Source organism: Callorhinchus milii, unplaced genomic scaffold, assembly GCF_018977255.1.
Source record: "Callorhinchus milii isolate IMCB2004 unplaced genomic scaffold, IMCB_Cmil_1.0 Scaffold26, whole genome shotgun sequence".
In the NCBI taxonomy this organism is placed as follows: domain Eukaryota; kingdom Metazoa; phylum Chordata; class Chondrichthyes; order Chimaeriformes; family Callorhinchidae; genus Callorhinchus; species Callorhinchus milii.
The window spans coordinates 5,814,051-5,836,830 of NW_024704767.1; the positions used below are offsets into that span (position 1 = coordinate 5,814,051).

The following is a 22,780-nucleotide window of genomic DNA, read 5'->3' on the forward strand; positions in this document are numbered from 1 at the left end:
CACTGTAACCAAGACAGATTACATATGTAACGTTCGTGGTTGAAATGCCAAGATTTTTTGAACATCATTGGCCCAGAAAATACACAGTCACTTCACTTTGCAGTATATTCTATGAAGCGTTTTGAGACACCTCAACGATGTGATGACACTATATCAAATGCAAGAATTATTATTATTATTGTGTTAGTTGCAGAGGGGGCAAAGGTTCTGACCTGCCAAACAAGCCATGGGAATCTGTAAATAAATATTAAGAGTATTACTGTAACTGTGGTTAGTAAACAGCTCCTCCAGTGGCTCAGTTGGTAATAGTACTGCCTGACATGGCTTGAGCCACACAGACCAAGAGAGCCCAGGTAAGCTCACGGTCTGCTCCAAGTCAGCAGATCTCAACCTGAAAGTTTACTATAGTTGGCCTCGCTGGCCTAGGTTGAGGGAGTGGGGGGGAATCAGCCAGGCTTCTCCTCCTTGACTCATAGGATACAGTTCAAGATCCTGGTCCTTCAAAGCATTCCATGGCCTTGCTCGTCCCTACTTCTGTGACCTTACCCACTACCAACCTGTCCGCTCCCTCTGCTCAACGGGCTCCGGCCTGCTTCATGTCCTCTGCCTTGCTCACCCAACCATTGGCGAGCGGGCCTTCAGTCTCTCTGCCCCCACCCACTGCAACTCCATCCCACAGTTCCTCTGCCTCGCCCCCACCCTTGCCTCCTTCAAGTCCCATCTCAAGATCCTCCTCTTCAACCGTGACTTCGTTCACCCTACTTCCCCTACCCACCCTCAACCCCTCTTGATCCCAACCATCAGCTCGGGTGTGCATCCCTGACTGTCTAGCACCTTGAGATGTCCTGACGTGAAAGGCGTTATGCAAGTATAATTTGTTGTTGTTGACTTTCGCTGTAAAGTTTGGGTTAAGACTTCCGTCGAGGAGAGGATTCAGTTCAGCTGTGATCGCTACCATCATCTGCTGTCCAGGTTGAAGATGGAGCACAGCTACTTGGGCTGTTGCTGTCCGCCACACTCTACTCTGTATGTCTGTGTGGCATGTGTCAGTCAAAGCCTTCACGCAAGGAGTGCAGTAAAAGACCAGATGTTACAAAAGTCAAAACAAATTCAATTGTCTGCTGACTGTACATTGGTTGTGTTTATCAATAGGATCGTAATATTTGTCGGAATCAAGGCATTATTTCTTTGCTTTAAATTCCTTTCTATCTCGACCAGGCATTACTCTCCCTTCTAGTCATCAATTCCCCGAGGGGTAAAGAAATACTTCCTAGTATCGGTCCTGAAATTGCCCTTTGCAACCCTGAACCTGGGTCCTTCTGTTCTGCTGTCTTGATGCATCCAAGGGTATTGATCCTAGTTTAGTTCTCTAAGTCTCTCTATGTTCCCAGTTTAGTTCTCTAAGCTGACAGGGAACTGCTGTGAAGCATTTTGAGATGTTTTGTCAAAGTGATAAGGCACTATATCAATCGCAAGTATTTTTAGAAAAAGTTATCAACCAAGAACAGCTGAAACTGGTTTGTCCTGTTTCCTTTTGTCAGCACTTTAATCCACAGCCAAAAAAACACATCCTCGCGCTAATGCTACCTTGCTGCTGGGAAACTGCCAGCCTGCTATGGCTTCTGTTCATTTCCACCCTCAGTTCGACACATCAAGTGAAACAATAGCGTCTCAGGATCATAGGCCTGAAATTTATGCCTGTATCTATTTCAGTGAAAAAAAATTAATCGCATGAAGACTTATGTTCATTGCAGCAGAAGTAATCTGCTTGTGTACACATGCAAAACTACACACATGCACATCCAGAGGATACTATTTCAGATGGACGTTAAAGATCCCATTGTATTATTCAGAAAGAGAAGGGAGTTTCTACTGGTGTCAAAAGCAACTTTGCACAAATTCATAACTGGATTTTGTTTTCCCGGTTTTGCAGCCGCACTTTGCTTCTAATCTAGATAAATGACCATTCGGATAACTGCCTTGTGAATAATTAGAACTTTTCGAATTCAAGATCCTCATCCTCACCTACAAGGCCATTCACGGCCTTGCTCCCTCCTACCTCTCCGACCTACTATCCCCCTACCTACCCGCCCGTACCCTCCGTTCCTCTGGCTCCGGTCTGCTCCACATCCCCGCCCCAACCGCCCTACTATCGGTGGCCGGGCCTTCAGCCTCTCAGCCCCGAGGCTCTGGAACTCTATCCCCCAGTGCCTTTGCCTTGCCTCCTCCCTTTCCTCCTTCAAGGCCGGTCGCAAGACCTTTCTCTTTGACCGTGCCTTCAGCTCCCCTCTCGACTCTCTACCCCCTCCTCGCTCCCTCCCTTCCCTCCCCTCAACCTGACCATTTCCCCCTGCTCGGGTCCTGACCCAACTGTACAGCGCCTTGGGACGTCCTCCCGACGTGAAAGGCGCTCAATAAACGGAATCTTGTTGTTGTTGTTGTTGTTTTACTGTATGTGGATAACGACAGAATTGCTCAACTAGCTTCTGGCAATGCACAGCAGTCTTTCCACTCCTGTCTCTCCCTAACTCTAATCTGAATCTAACCTAACTTACCTAACCTCTCCTCTCTGGAGCCCGAACTCTCACCAGTCCCAACTCTTGAGGATCAAGTCTTTTCCACTCCTCCAAATTCCCAAGGAGTTTGAGAAGTAACTGATGAAGGAGTAGCTGCCTGCGCTAGCGAGACACTTGGACAGACACATAACAAAGCACATGATACTGCAAATATAGTCTGCTGTTCACGTAAATGACAGTTTGATATCTAAAAAACAGTTGTTCCTTTGTATTTGTCCGGCTGTTTGCATATCCCTGGTGTGGATTATGCAGTTGAGGAAGTTGTTGTTTTGCAGTGATAGCATCAGTTACTTATTTGCTGTGTTACGCATGGTTTGAGTCAGGTGATGACAGAACAATCAATATCTGAAAGGGTTGCAGTGGAAACTTAATTATTTGTCGGTGGCAAATTCAGATTCCTAGGACTGGAAATAGGAATTGAATGGTACAATGTATCTGCTGCCCTGACCTGAATACATTCAAATATGTTCACATATGTAAAGGCAATAAAAATGCCACATACCAATTTACTTCTCTATCTCTTTGTGATGCAATCAGTATATGGTGATTGAGCAAAACTGTAGTTACCAGTTATGAGTTTGTAATTTAGAAACAACAGGGGTAAAATTCCACCTAAGCCTGGATTTCACTTTATCCACGTAGCATTTCAGAGCATCCAGAAATTGGTAATTTCTTAAACGCAACAACAAATTACTTGTGTACGGCGCCTTTCACATCAGGAGGACGTCCCCAGGCACTGTAGTGTTAGGGAATTGGACCCGAGCTGGGGGGTTGGGATCAGGAGGGGTGGAGGGCAGGAAGGGTAGGAAGGTGACCGAAGACGTGGTCAAAATGGAGGGTTTTGAGATGAGCCTTGAAGGAGGCTTGAAGGAGGCAAAGGGAGCGAATCAAAGGTACAATGGGATGGAGTTCCAAAATGTAGGGGCAGAGAGGCTGGAGGCCAGACTGTCCCAAACGCAGCCTTAATTTTTCTGTAAGTTCCATTTTACCCCCAAACATGTTGTAACAACATACAGCATATGTTGATGTTGTCAATTTTGCAGGTTATTATTATCTGAATTCAAAAAAAGAGGAACATTTGATTTGGTTTAAACACTTGGCAAAGTCAGTTTAAGGAACCAATTCTTCCTTATTGAGGATGAGGTCTTAAACTTTACCGCTGCATCAAAGTGCCTGATGGGTTGGGGGTTTTCAAGTGACCGGCTAGATTTGGAATAGCACATCATGAAAGACTAATGTTGGATGGTGCGAATGCATAAGCGAGGAAGGCAATGAAAAGGTTAGAAGCCTGCCTTGCTAATGGCAGAGATCTTTTTTGTTGTTGGAATTCTGAATACAGTATTTAATAGGTTTTCAGTGGCACCTCAGAATACTCAGCATTAGAAATGGAATGCACACAAGTGCAACGCGCTCCTGTTTGCTGAATAATTGCCACTGTGTTTAAAATCCGTGTTGGTGTGAATTGCAGCTCTGTGTCAGTAAGACAGGAGGAAGCTTTTCTCAGAGCGAGAACTGGCGTCAGGCCCAGCATCTCTCTCTCACTCAGTTTTATTGTAGTGACTAAGCAGCTCCTACTAACCAGTGGCTTAATAAGCAGGAGGAAATAACAAGGGAAACAAGAGGTAAAACCTGACAGGACAGATGTGAAAGCGGTAGATCGCACGCATTATTGTACCAAAACTTGGAGATAAATATTGAATGTATTGTTCTGGTTTACTGTCTCTTAGCATCTTGTATGTCAGTGCAAGGCGCTCTCTGAGACATCAAGGCTGAAGAGACATCTAGGTGATCTAGTCGTTCCTTCTCGATCACTCCTCTAACACTGGGGTACAGACTTTTTTACAATACAATACAAATTTATACTTATATGGCACCTTTCACATCGGGAGAATGTCCCAAGAGGTGTTAGCAGTCCTTGCGTGTCACCTTTTTTCTCTCATGTGCACTGATCTGTGATGGGGACAGACCCATATGTCACAGCAACCAGGCCTATGTTCCAGCTGAAGTGATATGAAAACTATACAACTGAGCGTGACTCGTGGTGATCTAAACCCCACTGATTTCTTGGCATCTTTTTGCCTGGTTTATTGGGGCTTCACAATATTTGGACCCAGTGTGAGCGACGAGTCTGTAAACGACTGGTTTCAACTTCCCTCAAGAACTACCTCCTTCCCTTTAGACATTTCCACATTACTTGTACCCAGTGAGCCTTGGGTACAAATACCGGAATGAATAAAACTCAGGCTTACCAGTTAAATATAGATAATCCATGTACCATAAAAGGAAAATAGTTTAAAATAAATAAGTAAGGCCAGAGTGTAATCTCGTTCCTTAATCTAGGTAGTGACAGGCAGTACTTTTTTGTAAGCGTTATTTTGTTTATTTGAAGCGACATCTGCTAATAGCTGGCTCGACAACCTAAAGCTGCTTGCTGTGATATTGCTTGGTTGCTTGGAGTCCTGCAGCTCAGTGGTTAGAGTACTTGCTTTGCAAGCGAGAGACCTGAGTTCAATTCCAGGCAGGGCGAAACCTTGGGCAAGTTTCCTTACTCCACACACCTAATAATAATCCTTCCAAAACCAAAAACAATAATAAATTGGTCATATTCAATCTACGACTGTTTATGGGACATTGCTGTGCGCAATTGGCTGCCGCGTTCGCCCACAAATATAGTCAATTCACTTTACAGTGTGTTCTGTGAAGCGCTTTGGGACGTCCTCCCGACATGAAAAGCGCTATATCAAATGCAAGGATTATTATTATTATTTATTATATTGTGAATTTGCAGGTAGTTTTGGCGCAGGTGTTATAGAAAGGTTGTGGCTCATTAACCTGGCCTCACCAATGTACGAGACATGGCATCAAGTTTGAAGCATTTGTAGCAATTTAAAAAAATACTAATTTATTTATTCTTTTTTTTTAAATAAACAGGAAACAATTTGGTGCTGAAGATTTCAACAAGGATATCTGCAGAACTATCTCATGACCTGAAGAAATGCTCTGGCCACTTTAGTGTGGCCTACTTTGTTTTTGAAGCTCCTTCCATGCAAAGCTTCTCAAACCTCCTGGAACCTGAGATGTATTGGGATGTTGTCCAAAATGAAACTGATGAAGACAACATGGCCCTTCAAAATGGTATGACAGAAAATTGATAATTGATAAATATCTGATTTTGCAATAAAATGTTTCAGTGGGTAAATCCTGACTGTATAAGTCAAGATCCTAAAGAATACAGGTACACTGAGACACCATATTATGTTTGACATTATCACAAACACTTACAACAGGGGGGGGGGGCACGGATTTAAGCTCAATAGAGGAAGGCGGAACAAATCATTTTAAGTTTCACAGAGAGTGATGAGAATGTGGTAATGGAGCTCGGCCCGGTCAGAGGTGGTGAAGCTGACAGGAAACTGCTGAGTTCAGGCAAATTGCACAAAATTGATTCCTCCATTAAAGCGCTGGAAATCTCCCTTAAGGTCACACAAGCATTTATAGGTGTTGGTGTATGTAAGCGTTTGAGTACAAAACACAGTTGCTACACTTTACTTTAAAATCCTGTGAAGTGCTTTGAGATGTTGTGTTGAAGTGAAAGGCGTTACGTCATTTCCCGAACAAACAAAACATCTGTGCGTTTCTGTTCAAAAGCCATTTTTGCTGTGAGGAGAGTGGAGTGTATGAGATGAGAAACTCAACTGATTGTGAGACACTGCTGTGCGCAGATCGGCTGCAATGCTCACCTGCAAATATGCAGTCACGATGTTTTAAAGTAATAATAATAATCCTTGCATTTGATACGGCGCCTTACCACATCTTCAAGTCGTTTGAAAATGCTTCAAAAAATATATATCCTGTGAAGCATTTTGAGATGTTTTGACAAAGTGCTATGTCAATCGTAAGGTGTTTTAAAATAATTATTATCAACCGAGCACATCTGAAACAGGGTTGTTCCTTTTCTTTTGTCAGTACCTTAATCCACAGCAAAAACAAACACACCCTTATACTAATGCTACCTCTCTGCTGGGGAAACTGCCAGCTTGGTCTGACTTCTGGTGCTCTGTTCATTTCCACCCACAGTTCTGCACGTAAAGTGAAAGAATAGAGTCTCAGGATCATAGGCCTGAAATTCCACCTGGTCTTTCAGCGGAAAATTTAACATCTGCTGAGAAAGAATATTATTTCAGCTTCCAGCTGAGGATTGAATGCCTCCTGGTGCCAAGGCATTTCCCAGCAATTTTGAGAACTAGTTTATATAAAAAAAACCTGCAATGCATTGATATGTCAACCAAGATGGATGTCAAACATTTTTAAAAAGGGAAGTCAGATACAGGAACTGAAAAAAAGACTTGCAAGGTCCTGGGTTTGATTCCATGTCTGTACTGAGCAGTGGCTGAGATCAGTAAAAGCACTGATCTTACCCAAGGAAGCAGTTGTCTGCTTACAATAGAATTCATTGCTCACGATCTTTTGGCTAACATCAAGTGTAGTTTTAACTGGTGTCAGAAGTTGATCAGGTACACAGATTATATTCTGGCCATAGTGTAGGTAGATGGACATTGTTATTGACTTGGACTGGTGCCTACACTGCCTCTGGCTTTAGGTTGTCAGTCTGGTTTGAGGCATTGGATTACCTATAATAAGATTTGAGCTTTTGCTCAGCGAAGCTGGGTTTTGAGGCACTGCATAACACAACTGTCTATTTGTCATTGGTTTGCGTAAAAGAACAGTAGAACGCAGTGCCTTTGGGTTCTGCATGGCAAAATCAGCCATGTTCCAGTGCTCGTTGGATATCACTTCAGGATTCACACGAAGAATCTCTCAGCTATCTCAAGCTAGAGGCTCGTTGCTGAAGAGTTGACATTTTGGTTACGTCCAGAAACATTGGAAACTGACTACATATTTTACAAGTTGAAAGGGCACATAGGTGTTAGACTGGGCATAACATTGTCATTTCACTCATAGCTGGTGGAAGTACAGTTCTTCTGTGTGCATATTTTTTCTCTCTCTCTCGCTCACTTGCTATCTCTCTCACTCACTTGCTTTCTCTCATTCACGTTTGCTTGACCTCGCTCTCTCTCACTTACTTGTTCTCTCTCTCTTTTACATATTACACTTGAACACAGAATAATCCTAGTTCCTCTTTCCACAGAAATAAAACACGTGTTTGACAGGGCCTTTCTATGTGTTCTTGAAAATTTGCACCCAACATGCCGTTTTCACAAAGAAATGAAATAAACAATGGGATTCTGTGCTGGTTTTGAATATATTTAAATGCATATTTAATTGTTGAGTGGAATCAAACCAAGTGCCCAAAGCCGTGAGAGAGATGTCAAAGATTGAAATCTACAAATTAGATTCACAAAGAGGTAGCTAATGGATAGTTATCAGATTGCGAAGACTAGTAAGAGGCAATGAGTGCTGAAAATGATACAGTAAGGTAATTTTAGATTGCAGCATGCACGCATGACACAAGACATAAGAAATACATACAGAAAGTGAAACATGAATATTAATGCCTAACATGGATTGGAAAAAGGAGATCGCTTCAATGCCTTTCACTTTGGGAGGACATCCTAAGGCACTTGACAGTCCTGACTTGGCACCCAAAGGTGTGATCAAAGAGGATGTTCTTGAGACGGACCTTAACGTTCACTTGAACTGGCAGATGGGACCTCGATTTAACATATAATCAGAAGGACAGCATCTCTGGCAAAGCAACACTCCCCCAGCACTGCATTAGAGTGTCTGCCTAGACTGTGAGCTCAAAGTCTCAAATATACGGAGCTTGAGCCCACAACCTTCTGACTCCGAACATACAATGCTATCGACTGAGGCTAGGCTAATCCCTAAAATACCATTAACTAGAGATGCCCCCCTTTCAGGAACATTGGGATTTTAAATTCTCTTGCAATGTACAAATAGGAATACCTGAGAGTTAAAATAAAAGAACTGGAATGCCATGTCGATTTGTTACTATTCCCACAAACTGAATTGTAATGTGTACGTATGTCATTTAGGAGGGTCAGCCTTCACAATTAGGGTTTTCAAACTAAATTTGAGGCTTGACGTTTAATGAATGACATTCTCTAATGAGTGTCGACTATTGAAATCATAATTAACGGAGGATAGTAGCTGCTTCTTCTGAACTACAAGTGAGAGACATCAATCTCAGAGAAATGGTGCATCTGCCATCTGGCTGGGACTGCCACACAGTGGATTCAGCCTGTGAGGTCACACTGAAGCTGCATAGATTTGTTTTCCCCAGAGCACTGTATTTTCTCCACTTAAATTGTGCTGTGAGAGTGGAAGGGTTGGATTTCACAGTAAAATCAGCAGCAAGGTCAGAATAACTACAGACAAAGAATGAGCCTCTGATTAGTGAGTGGGATGCTGCCTCCAAAAAGCTGTATATTTTAAGATCTTACTGAAACTCGGTGGATTCAACATTGAGGTTATACATCAACTATTGAAGCCACTCTTTAAAGGTTGGCTTCAACATAGTGAAATATGGACCACTTACATAAGCTCAGGTTTGCTTCCATGGTACAGTAATAATCTTCGATATACAGGAAGAGCATTTTTTGCATTGGATCACAGAATGTGACCAGGTTAGTAATTCTGAGCGTGTTCGGTGAATGCTGTCAACGGAGGTGATTGCTAAATGGGATAAAAGTTGTTAAGGAAGATGAACGTAAAATAAGATTTAATTTCTGTCTTAGCTCTGAATGTTGTCAAATTCAATTTGAAAATGTTTCTTTCAGTAATTGAGCTTGGAATTAATCACTTCTTATTCACAACTCTTAACATTGTATATATGTTTTTTAAAATATATATTTTTGGAGTGTTTTTCTTTAAATGAGGTTCCCTTAACACGAATCGCCCGGGTGTATGTTTTGTCCTCATCAAATATGTGCTAACGTTCTACATGATGTTCTAAATTATATATAGGGCACCACAACTGGTAAGGGAAAAGGTTTTTTTTATATCTGTCTTTACCGACTTTACCTTTAGAAGGCAGGATTGTTAATCTCTCCTATTTTTGGACTGGTTCTGTTAATCCATCATTTTCTTGCTGAATTGTAAGAAGTGTAATGATACCATTATAGATGCTTCCACATTTTAATGATATCCTCCTGAGTCATCGAGGACATCATAGTATCTTGCAATGGATGAATAATTAATAAGCCTCTATTATTTCATTTCAGATCTGTTGGGAAATGCAGCAGTCGGTATTTTGCTTCACAGTAAAATCATTGATTCCTTTCTCTGGTTTCAGAAAAGAAAGGAATATTGTTGGCTGTATCTCTACACTTACTGTCAGCACATATTCAAGTATAAACTCTCTGTGTCAGACATAGTTGTTATGAAGATTTGGGTACCAAGTGCCAGTGACCCAGGGCCAATTATAACATATAATAATAGAGTATAATTGCATCAGGCATATAAAAATAACTGGGGTATACATTACATCAACCATAATGTTTTGGCCGCTCAGTACACAGTGAGTAGAGAATCTCGAGCAAAATAATTTTTAAAGTTGTCTGTCAATTTTTTTTAAACTAAACGAAAGTTAAAATACATTTTAATTGAGTTATATCAGAAATGTTAGCATTCCTATTTCTGTTACATTTGTCGAACTCTTTTGCATTTATTTTGTTAACTTATTCACTAACATGCGTGTTGTATCAAGGAACTTCCATGCCAAAATACTTATCAACTACTGGAGGACAGTAATTGATCACCACCTCACTGGTTCCAGGTGGGGATCAATAACTGTGCTTGCATTTGATGTTACGCCTTTGAAGTCTGAAGGACGTCTCATTGCGCTTAACAGGATTTATTGTAAAGTGAGGTGACTGCTTAGTTTGTAGGCAAATATGGCAGCCAATTTGCACACAATAGTGTCCTACAGTGTAATATAGTTCCGTTAGTTTACAATGATTTTATACTGTGATCAAAAGCGAGGTTTAACCTGGGCATCCTTGCATGACGTGAAGCGTTATTGAATGTTTTATTTGGCAAACTCTAAGCATAACATAACATGTAGGAGCAGGAGTAGGCCATTCGGCCCTTCGAGCCTGCCCCGCCATTCAATCATGGCTGATCTTCTAATCTAACTCCAGCTCATAAACCTAACCCTGCCTTATCCCCAATGACTGTTATTCGCAGGAACGGGTCCTGTGGCCATGGGAAGCAAGCAGTCCACCTTGGGTAACCTGCTCCTCAATCAGTCCCCAACTATAGAAAACATTCAGTCGGCATACAAAGAAGGGGAATCTGCCAAAGCTCGGGACCTTGTTCGCCTATCTTGTGAGGGGACCAAATGTAAAGTGGAGAAGGTAAGAATGTAACAGTCCTGCTGGGGTTAAATTGAGAGAGGCCAGTGTGGAAGAGAGGAGGGAATAGGAGACAGAGGTAAAATACTGCAACTTAGATCTTTTTCATTATTTCAAATTACTGGCCAAATAAGCTCAAACCTCTTTATGCTTCTAAAAGGATTCTTGAAGAAAAAACTTCATGCATTTGGCTGTTCTCCTACGCCTCCTGGAGGCCAGTTAAGAGTGGCCTTGGTGCAAACCCTGAATGCAATTAACATTTGACCTGGGAGCAAAGGGCAACAGGGTAAAGATTCATATTTTTGCACAAACGCGCTGCAAAATGCTTTAAGGTAAATTGTCTCAAACAAAAAGTTTCTACACAAAACTTCTTCACATAGCTACAGTTTTTTCGGCATTCACAGGATACATATCACAGTCAGTCCAATATTTTTTCTCAGTAAGCAACCCATTTGTAATTAATTATCTCAATCTGGTTGTGTGTTTGGTGAACAAAACTTGCGTTTGCTCCAAAGTTATGAGATGTCCTGACCTCTAAGGAACCAAATCTCTGAAGGGTCCTCACTGGGCAAGTTAGATAAAGTTGCATAGAGTGCCACAACATGGAAATAAGCTATTCCTCCCAGCTAGTGAATGCCAGAGTTTATACTCTACTCGAGTCCCCGTGCCTCTTATTCTCAGTGATGTGCCTTTATTCCGTGGCTTTTGCAAGTTTAACAATAGTTTTTTAAGGAAATCACCAAGGATCACCATTACATGGGATTGAAACACTAAAGCCAGATAAATACTTTATCAAAGAGCAATTTCAGACAGACACCAGGAAGGTTTTCTTTACCCAGATGGGCCGAAGAGTCTACTTCATCCGAACGAATCTTATGAACTTGTAATCCTCAGGATATTGTAGAGCTGTTGCTCTTTGATACATACTATAAAGGTACATGAGTGGTCTGTACAACATTGTCTTCTTAAAGCTGCAGAGTCTCGAGTGAGTTGACCAACTGCTTACAATGTTTAGCCCCACTTGAGGATGTGTCGCTGTTTATAACTTGAACCACGAAGATCTTATAGTTTTGTCTTCCTTTCTAATGATACACATATTGTTGCCTCAGACTGCGTTATTATCATCTCTCCAGTGAATTGCTCCCATCCCAGTGCCTCATTTGCAAGTTGTTGTTAAAGGATTTTTCTTTATTAAATGCAAAAGTCGGTTTCTAGTTTCAGACTGATCAGTTTAAACATTTGTTTCACTTCCACCTTTCTATAAATATACTTTGTGAGCAGTTGCATCATGTAGTTGTTTATCCAGCCCTGTAATTTTGACGTTAATTGCTGCGAACAAGTATAAAATCTTTTCTATCCGGCTCAGAACCTAAAGGCCTGGTCAATATTTTCAATGTATAATTTAGGGAGAAGCAAGAAGCAACCTTGTACACTGCATCCTCCAAAGACCTGCTTTTTAGTTTCAATCGAATAATGATGTAATATTTGGTCGATGCAAATGCCTGGGTAAGAAACTGTTTGTACCCAATCCCAACAAGGCAATTTCAATATTGAAAAGGATGTGCGTTTTCTCAAGTCGTGAGTTTTCTCTTTGTTCCTTGATTGAATGAACATACAAAACTTGCATCTATATTAGTGCCTTTCATATCAGGAGGACATCCCCAGGAGCTGATAGATAATAACTTCATAAATTACCGTAAAGCTGAATTTTTTGAATGAGGTATTGCTTTTTCAACACTGTGCCCAACTGTTGTACAGCATTCACTGTACATTCACACCAACTTAGCTGGCTGCACACAACACTTTCAGTCATTTCAAAAATCGTTTTGTAAGCTATTTTATTTCTTCTCTTTCGGACGCCGAATAACTATGGCCATTGGGGCGAGTAACCATCCCGTTCCCAGATATCTGCCTGCACTGCATTGAAACGATAGCTCAAGTCCATGACCTCTCCTTTCTGACAGTGTTGGCTTCCACTCAGCAACAAATGCTATCGACGCAGAATATCGGGCCTGGGTCCTAGCACTGTGGCACTTAGTCCTTGAATAGGCCCCTGTGTTTAGGAAGATAGGAATGTGCAAGACCAGAGAAGATGATTACAGTCCGCCTGGCCATCGATTTTTTCAAAATATCATTGGTTAATCGTTCCAAGACGCTGCCCTGCACGAATGGTTCTAGATAGATGCAAGCTGCGGTTGCTGTTGTTGTCGGTCGCTGTAACTCAGAGTATTTTCTAATGTCTGGTAATGTTTGTTACCAGTACGAGCTGTTAAACATCACTGCAGCATATGGGGATTTGGAGATGGTGCAATATCTGCTTCAGGAGGCACAGGTGGAGTTGCCAAGGAAACCAAGTGATGAGAATCCAGCTGTTGTTGCTGCGTACTGTGGTCATAAGGAGATTGTCAGAGAGTTCCTGAATTCATTGCCAGGTGAGATGTAAAAATACTGAGCGTGCTATGCTGTACTCAGCCAAAAGGCAAACGCCTGACACACACACACACACCCAAACCAATTCAAGGTTTCAGCATTCCAGGCTCAATAAAAAGCTTCTTTCTTTGTAATATTGGAAGGATTTGTTGTGGCTGAAGTGATGTCACTTTTTTAAGTGCTCTGAGGCGCTACCCCATGTGAAGGCGCTACATAAATGCAAGTTGTTATTACTTTCTCTTTCTTTCTCCCTCTCTCTCCCTCTTCCCCCCCCCCCCACCCCCTCTCGCTCTCTCTCTCTGGCTGACTTGGGATTTATTGATTTCTGTTATCGGATGACTGAAATATAGGACAGTGCAGCATTGACATTCCCCACCTTCGGCAGCGCAAAACAGAAGGGAGTTTTATAAATTTCCACCCAAAAAAACTCAGTTCAGTCTGGTGGGTCTTCAACCGTGTTCAGATGCACTGGTTGAATTTTCACCAATCCAGGTAGTCCTCGGACCTTCTTTGTTCATTGTGTGATCTGATGACCAATAGCCACTTGCATAGCTGTGAAACCATTGCTTTTGTCTGCAGACTCGAGCAAGTACAAGGATCTGCTGAGCTGGATGCTTGCCACAGCCTGCAAGCAAGGACATCTGGAGGTAGTGCAGCTCTTAGTACGTGAATACAAGGCGGACACAGACAGCTGTGCGATGAAGGCAGATAACCTTCCAGTCATTACTGGGTCACCATTGTATGCAGCTGTAAGGACAGGTATGCGGGCAGTTCTTCCTCAAGATCTGTGTAGATTTCTAGACCTTGGCGACATGAATTTATCTTTGATTTGATACTGATCACTTATCATTATAAAGTTGATGGCGGAATTGGAAAAGGGACAATAGAGTAATAGCTAGAGAAAGGGCTTCACACTGTAGGCCATACTTTCTACAGGGACTCTTAACTCACCAGAGCTCAGCTCCAAGCCATCTCTCTATCTCTCTCTGTGCTGTCTTGCTTTGTATGTTGTCAGTTCGTAAGAATAGGAGTACGTCCCAACTCTTCCCTCCACGAGCTGCAGATTATTCAGAAATCTGCAGCTCGTTTCCTCTCACATACTAAGCTCCGCCAGCCGATCACACCCATCCTCGCCTGCTCCACTGGCTCACCATCCCCCAGAGGATAAGGTTCAAGTTCCTTGTCCTAACCTCTAAATCCCTCCACAGTCTTGCTCCTCCCTACATTTGCGACCTACTAAACCTTTACCAACCTGTCCGCCCCCTCCTCTTAGCTTGCACTAGCTTGCTCCATGTCCCCCGCTCCACCATCAGCAGTCGGGTAGTAGCTAAATTATTGCAACATTAAGGTCTATTTTGCAGTATTTCTCAACAAGACTCTTGAATAATCATTTTAAAATTCCCACCCACCTTCATTCCAGTGTGTTCTACATCCGGAACAATACACGCAAGTCGGTGTGACATATCCTGTTATCAGGAGTCCCCATTTGTGGCATCTGTTTACCTAGCAGTAAGTAGGAACCCAGTTGTTAGTCAGTTGGTGGATCGCTTTTCCAGTGGTAATAATTCCTTAAAAAAGAATAATAAATTGGTCACTTCAATCCATGCCTATTTGCGGGACACTGCTGCTCCGTTTCACCCACAAAATGTACAGTCAATTCATTTTACAGTATACTCTGTGAAGCGCTTTGAGATGTCTCAAAGACGTGATAAGACGCAGTATCAAATGCAAGGATTATTATTATTAATATTATCTGGACAGAGTCTAGAGATTCTCTTCTTTCTGCTCCCCTTTCCTCTTTTTTTAAGAAAGAGCAAAGAGGTTTTTTTATTAAATCTGTCAGCTGAGCTGATTCAGCTAACAGACTCACTTCCCATCACTATGCGAGCATTTCATTTATTGATATTGAGAGACAGAGAAGTAACTCAGCCAAAGGAACTAATCCTGGGGTGTTGAGAGATTGTGGCAGTGTATTTGTGCCTATGAAGCCATTTGCTGTGCTTATAATGTTGAGTTGACTGTGAGATAATCTTTGAACACTAATACTGTACTTTCAGGTAAGCCAATTTTGCATAACAAACAATTTTATTCCCTTGACTCTGAACTGGAATCCCGATGCAAGGCTAAGTAGATAACTGAACACAGGGGAGATATTCCCACCTGGGTCTAGATTTACTCTAATTATGTAACATTTCAGGCATTCTATTCCAAACGCGGGAATTTCCTCGCGTAGGTGGCAAACATGGAACTCGGTCTGGTTTGAATACTCTTGAGCATGGGAATGAGTCACCGCATGTGTCGGATGCCTGGCTGCTTCCCATAAAATGTAGCATTTCTGAGTGGGCAGAATTTTGCAGATGTTGAATTCAGAAGGATATTTATTTCTCTTGCAGGGAATGAAGAGATTGCAGGATTTTTACTTCAGAACGGAGCCCTCTTCTCTTCTTACATCATAATGGATCACCCTGAATTCAGCAAGCGACTTCTAAGAAAGTATTTTACGGAGGAAAGCAGCAAGTATCAAGACACCCTTACACAAACAGTAAGCAAACAGTTTAATTTAAAGTTAAAGAGAAAATAACTGGTTAATAATTGGGAAGTGATAATTCACATACAAGTAACACGTGCTGGTAATGGGAATTCAATGACCTCTATACTTCTTCTGCTCGAAACATTGCAGCTTTTGGTGTTGAAATGAAATTTGCACTGGATGGAACACATACATGTCCTTAAAACGTTTCAGACAGGCATGTGCAGTACCTATGTTCTGCCACTGGAGGACACTCTTATCACCCCATACCAGATTTAACAACGAGATTAAATTGCATAAGATTTATATTAATTATATTAATCCTAACGTTTGATACAGGCCTTTCACGTCAGGAGGACATTTCAAAGCATTTAACAGGGTTTCCTGTAAAGTGTAGTGACTGTGTATTTTGTTGTAAGACATACCTGTTCACCTACAAAGTACACAGTCATTACACTTTACACTGTATCCTATGGAACACTTTGAAATGTCCTCCCAATGTGAAAGGGGCATTATTAAATGTAATTACATTATTAAATGTAAGAATTATTTTTTGTTTTGTCCTTATGGCATAAAATCAATCTCATGTAGTACCTAACCTGAGTTGTTAATGTCATTCTGCAATGCGTGATTAAATTCTTACGTTGTCAGAACCAGGTTGCCTCAGGTTCATATATTCTGATGACTGGCAAACGCTTAATCTTAATCTTTTTCGTACAATTCAGTAGCAGTTATTTCACCCATTATACTGAGTACAATGTGCTTCAGTTCTGTACTCTGTCAGCTAGAATACATTACAAAAAAAAGGCAATGTACAACCCAATATCATTTGTTTATCTTCTTTAATGTGGATAAAACTGTTGCAGTTGCATAAGAATAACAATTGGATTCCAGGAACTACACTGAAGCTACAGTGACAGTACGTGGACTTGCAGTCAGAGAGACCGAGTCTGAGTTGTAGCCCAGTCACATAAAATGGGCTAACTTCATTGCAGAAATGTTGCCAGTTCTTGAATTGGCTGCCAGATGGAGCGCTTCACAATCCATGAGGGAAGTAGAAGAACTGGCAAGAAGCAGGTTGTCTGCAGTTTGTATATTCTGATGACAGATTAACACTTGACAAGGCCTCCAGGGGCTTCAACAGTCCAAATCCAAACCATAATTTCCCCAATCAGGAACGCAGGAGCGAGTCGGGACCAAAACTAGGGAGAAATGTATACAAGTATATATTATAGTTATTGTATTCTTAAAATTATTCCAATTACGTGAATTAATGAAAAAAAGGTCAGTGAAATATGTAACGGAAAAAAGGTCAGTGAAATATTAAACTCCTAAAGCTGTTTTGGTTGCAATCCAGCTTTAGAAGATTAATCTCTTTTTGGAGCCACTTGTTAGCTGTGGTTATAATTATAACTGATGTATCTGTTTCAGTCTGGAAGGTTTTCCTGTGTTTTTTCTTCTTTTCTACATTGCCATCTAGTGGTAGATTTTGCTATTTCTGTAGGTGTCTTTTCACAATTACCTTCTTCTGGTAGACGTTAAAGATCCCGCTACATTATTCAAAAAAGAGATGGGTCTTTCTCAAGATATCGTGTCCCACACTCTCTCCCAGACAGAATTAGTCATTGACTTTATGTCTAGCTGAGGGACATTGTAGGACGCAAATTGACAAACGTCTGGATACAAATAGAAATCAGTGTCCTCACTCTGGATTCCAACATAACATCTTTAGGACTTTCACATTTTGGATTTACATCATTACAATAATTTTAAGAAAATCCATCTATGATGAAAGCGGTTTTAGCTGGTTAACCTCCAGGATTACTCTCAGCTCACACTCTGGATGGAGTCCCTAAGTCTTGGCTCTTGCCAATCTGCACCTAATACTTTCCTCAACTAAATAAGCAGAGTGCATCTTTCCGGGAGAGAGTGTGTGAATACTGTTCCAGACACAGAAATTTCCATGTGTAGGTGTCACACTGCCAACAACTAGCATTTATGGAGCACCATTCGATACACAGCATCTTGGAGCTATGTTTCGTACATGAAACTCTCAGTCTGGTTTGCATACTCTTAAGCATGGTGATGTGATGGCATGGGTAGGACTGCTCGGGTCAGACACCCAGCTGACCAAAACCATAATTCATCTAGAAAAGCTGGGGAAAGTGTGATTCTTTGCCATCGGTGTTGTGTTTGGATTTCAGGGTCTTTCGCTGAAATGGTCTGAGCTGAAGCTTCCCTGGCTGGAGCTGGACTGGTTCATGGACATCTCCAGCCAAATAACAGAACTGGACCTGCACGCCAACAACTTGACATTCCTTCCTTCGATTATTCCCTGGGGATTAGTACATGTGAAAAAACTGAATCTGTCTGAAAACCATCTCAAGGAATTGCCCAACACAGCTTCATCTGAAGAAATTCTCTGCACAGGGTAACTGATTAAAAAAAAATAGCATTGGTTGGCCAATACTTTATTTCCAGCTTTACCTGGTGCATTGGAACTGCTTATGCCTGCTTAAAGATAAAACATATATAATTCCTTCTGGAAATTCAGAATAGGTAGATAAATGCTTATTAATAGTATTAATGATATTATTATAATGATATATTATTGCTACTGATAATAAGTATAATATCAATACTGTTATTAATTATAATCATTATTACTTTAATAATATTAATACTTCCTTGCCTCCTTCAAGGCCTATCTCAAGACCCTCCTCTTCGACTACCCATTCGGTCACCCCCCTTCCCCTACCGTCCCTGCCCCCCACCAGTCTTGATCCCAACCAATTCCTGATTATCCAGTGCCTTGGGATGCTTTCCTAACATGAAAGGCTCTATACAAGTGTAATTTGTTGTGATTGTTATTACAAGTAACTTCTATTGCTGTGCACTCGATAAACATTATGGCGAAGTATAAAACCAGCATTGTGCTGTGATCCCAATAGGATACTTGAGATTGATGTTTCGAGAAACCAATTGACCTGCTTGCCTTCTGGATTTTTACATCTTACAAAACTTCAGAAGCTTACAGCTTTCAGAAATGCAATGGACAAGTTATTTGATGAACAAAAAGGTACAGTGGTCTTTATTTTGCTTGAATCGTCTTCAATTTCTTCTTAGTACCAATGCAGGCTGTGTGACAGGTCAGCGTAATGGTTGATTATGTTTTCTCTAGCAACAAACTGGATTGGATTGAGAAAGCTTCAAGCGATTGATATTTCAGAAAACAAACTTGAGTGTTTGCCGACAATCTTTGTGCACTGTTTCAAGTCTCTTATCAGCCTGAACGCATCTCAAAATGCACTAAAGCAGATTCCAGAACCGTGGGCCTGCCCTCTGGTAAGTACAATCCTCGAGTCATTCATTCTTTCAAATTTTTTTGTTAATCCAATTTAAAGTTTCAGAGGAAGGTGGAGGAGCATTTTACCAGGTCTAAAATCACTGAGTTATGATGATAAGAATAAAAAATCCTTGTGTTTGAAATAGCACCGGTAATGTCAAAATATCTCAAAACACTTCACAGATCTTTAACATCCCCCTAAACAGGCAGATTGGTATTTAACATCTCACCTGAAGGACGGCATTGCCAACAATGTGTCGCTGGCTCCCCCAACACTACAGTGTGAACAGATATTTGATCTGATCTGACTGAAAAATAGACTAATAGCGGGCACGAACCAGATTTTTAAACACCATAAAAGGATTTGGATGTAGATCAATTCTGTTTGCGTAAGCGGGAGAGAGAAAATCAAGATAACAAGAATAACAATAATCCTTGCATTTGATTTAGTGCCTTATCACGTCTTCGAGACGTCTGAGAGCACTTTACAGAATACATTGTAAAGTGAATTGACTGTATATTTTGTGGGCGAAATTTGGCAGCCAATTGCGCACAGCAGTGTCCCACAAACAATCGTGGATTGAGTGACCAATTTATTATACAAGACGGAATGTTAGTTATATAAAGCAATGCTGTGATGTGAATAACAATGATTAATGAAACAAGAAAGAGATCAGATAGCTGAGCTGCCTGTTATCTTCATCCCGATAGCTTGTCTAAGTTTTGACACGAGTGACGCTGTCACTGGCATTATCAGCAGCATAAAAAAGGTTTGGCAAAAATGTTTTGAAAAACATGGCCCCTTTATATCAGAGTGTAATTCAAGGAGTGGATAAAATGCAGAATTCTTGTCATTGCTTCTAGGAATCCTGCAACATGTCTCAGAACTTACTGGAGCAACTTCCAAGCACTTTATGCGTCTTCTGGAGAAAGAGTCTTAAAGAGGCAGATTTTGGTGACAATTTACTGAAAGAAGTCCCTCAAAACCTCTTTGAGCTTCAGGTAATTCCTTCACCACAGTTGAGCATTCTTTCTCCTCTGAAGCACTTTACTGAATAGGTGTGTCATCACTCTAATCTTACTTGCAAATATGGACTCAGCAGGTCATGAAAGTCCAAAGTATCTGTCGTAAAATGAGTGATTTATTTGTTATAAAATTTGTCCTTAACCTAAGGTGAAGCCTCTATCCTACATAATAATAACAATCCTTGCATTTAATGCAGCACCTTCCACATTGGGAGGACATCCCAAAGTGCTTCGCAACAACAACAATAAATTACACTTGTCTAGCGCTCTTTACATCAGAAAAACGTCCCAGGGCGCTGAAGGCACAGGGTAATCCTGTAAAGTGGAGTGACTGTGTTTTGTGGGCGAACGTGCACAGTTTAGCAGCTGATCATCGATGTGGGGATGGTTCCCGTTTCCCAATGTGACTCAGTGTGAAAGACGTCGGGCTGACCTCCATTTCCTCTGTTGCGTTTTGGTTCTGAGATCCCTGAGATATTCACAAACTCTCAGTTCCCACTCCCAGCTTATTGTTATTGTTAAGTGCTTTGTAACGTCCTCCCGAAGTGAAATCTACAATGTAAATGTAAATTTGTATTTGTATTGTGATTTCATATCTCCATCAGGGGAATCCCAGCATGGCAGATCATCCAGATTCCACCATTAGTCAATAAATCCAAGCGAAAATACAGCAATGAGGCTTTGGTTGACATTTGCATTGTTATTCCATGCAAAATTCCGTGAAATGTTCTCTATTTGCATGTTAGAGTTTCACTGCTCTTGCACTAACAAGAATTGGTATTTTTTGTTTAATCTTGTTTTAGGCTTTGCATTCAATGAGGTTGTGTGGAAATCAATTAGCTGTACTTCCTTGTCCAGACAAGTGGCAATGTGTCCTCCTGAAATCCCTCGATCTTTCTAAAAATCAACTGGGAAAGTAAGTAATACTTTGCTGCAATATTCGTTTCAAACGTTGTTTCTTTTTAAGGTCTTCAGAGTACAATGTACATCTACATATCTTTTACAATACAGTACAATTTACAATAACAGCAGCATCAACAACAACAACAACAAGATTTCATTTAGAGTGCGCCTTTCACGTCGGGAGGACGTCCCAAGGCGCTGGACAGTTGGGTCAGGACCCGAGCAGGGGGAAATGGTCAGGGTGAGGGGAGAGAAGGGAGGGGGCAAGGAGGGGGTAGAGAGTCGAGAGGCGAGCTGAAGGCACGGTTGAAGAGAAAGGTCTTGAGACCGGCCTTGAAGGAGAAAAGGGAGGAAGCAAGGCGAAGGCACTGGGGGATGGAGTTCCAGAGCCTAGGGGCTGAGAGGCTGAAAGCCCCGCCACCGATGTTAGGGCGGGGGATGTGGAGCAGACCAGAGCCAGAAGAACGGAGTGTACGGGCAGGTAAGTAGGGGGATAGTAGGTCGCAGAGGTAGGAGGGAGCATCGTGCATTTATACAGCGCCTTTCATGTTAGGAGGACGCCTCATAGAGCTTTACATGGCTAGAGTCGGTAGCTTATATTCGCAATCACTTTGTTAAACATAGAAACTTAAATATTTAAATTTTAGAAGTTTCTTTACAGAAACTATATGAATTTCAAACAACCATTTCCAAGTCGACGAAAATAAAACAACATTTTGAATGAACTTTGAAACCCCGTAGAATTTTATGTGATGCGAGGAATTAATTAAGGATTTGTGCATCTTTTAACGTTTTGCTGTTCATTGTTGTTCGCAGGGGTGAACAGGTAACTAGGAATAGAAAATCCGGTTTTTTTACTACACGATCGAAAAGAAATTCAGAGGCAGGTAAAGGAACAGGAATGACATTGGATTGTGTACCATACAATACAAATTTTCGTTTATATGTTCACGTCAGGAGGATGTCCCAATAACAGTACTGGCTGGGCACCCTAGCTGGGGGTGGGAGCAGAAGATATGAGGTGGGAAATGATGTCCGAAATCCTGGTCAAAGCTGTGGGTCTTGAGACAGACTCTGAACAAGGTGAAGGAGAGAGGGAGGCAGTATAGTTGGAAAAGAAATTCTACCCAAGTCTAGATTTACTCCATTTCCATATAATTTCACAATTTGAGAAGTTCTTCCATTCAATCTTAATTTTGTAAGCGGTTGGCTGTAGGGTCTTTTAAAAGATGCAGAAAATCCGTTTCAAAATTATGATGAAAATTAGGAACTTGACAAATTCTGCACATCCCAGCAGGCTAAGGAAATAGAGTACGTCTGGATCCAGGTGGAGTTTGATTTCCAGTATGCGTCAGTGAAAATGTAGATCTGTGTAAACAGGAGCAGAATGTTGGGAGACACCAACTGTTCTCAGCACCTTCACTAGTCAACATTAGACAACAACAATAACTTGTATCTACCTAGTGACCTTCAGAGAGAGGATTGTGTCAGAGCGCTTTACAGACTGGACCTGAGGAAGGAGGGGGGTGACTGTAGGCACTGTTGAAGAGGTAAGTTCATAGGTAGCTTTTTGAAGATAGATAGAGGGAAGGTGAGACGGAGGAGGTTGAGGGAGGCAGTTCCAGAGGGTGAA

At 41.4% G+C, this 22,780-nt stretch overlaps 1 protein-coding gene across 1 annotated transcript in view; it reads left to right on the plus strand.

The window, feature by feature from the left end:
* Positions 1 to 22,780, plus strand: part of lrrk1 (leucine-rich repeat kinase 1) — a 48,540-nt gene that overhangs the window by 982 nt on the left and 24,778 nt on the right. Inside the window, exons 2-12 of the mRNA XM_007907361.2 lie at positions 5,508 to 5,711; positions 10,746 to 10,915; positions 13,173 to 13,344; positions 13,922 to 14,101; positions 15,736 to 15,884; positions 18,077 to 18,303; positions 18,824 to 18,951; positions 19,054 to 19,217; positions 20,083 to 20,220; positions 21,048 to 21,160; positions 21,964 to 22,034. Coding sequence (XP_007905552.2) covers positions 5,621 to 5,711; positions 10,746 to 10,915; positions 13,173 to 13,344; positions 13,922 to 14,101; positions 15,736 to 15,884; positions 18,077 to 18,303; positions 18,824 to 18,951; positions 19,054 to 19,217; positions 20,083 to 20,220; positions 21,048 to 21,160; positions 21,964 to 22,034 — 1,603 coding nt within the window. The 5' untranslated portion in view covers positions 5,508 to 5,620. The remainder of the gene's footprint in view (positions 1 to 5,507; positions 5,712 to 10,745; positions 10,916 to 13,172; positions 13,345 to 13,921; positions 14,102 to 15,735; positions 15,885 to 18,076; positions 18,304 to 18,823; positions 18,952 to 19,053; positions 19,218 to 20,082; positions 20,221 to 21,047; positions 21,161 to 21,963; positions 22,035 to 22,780) is intronic.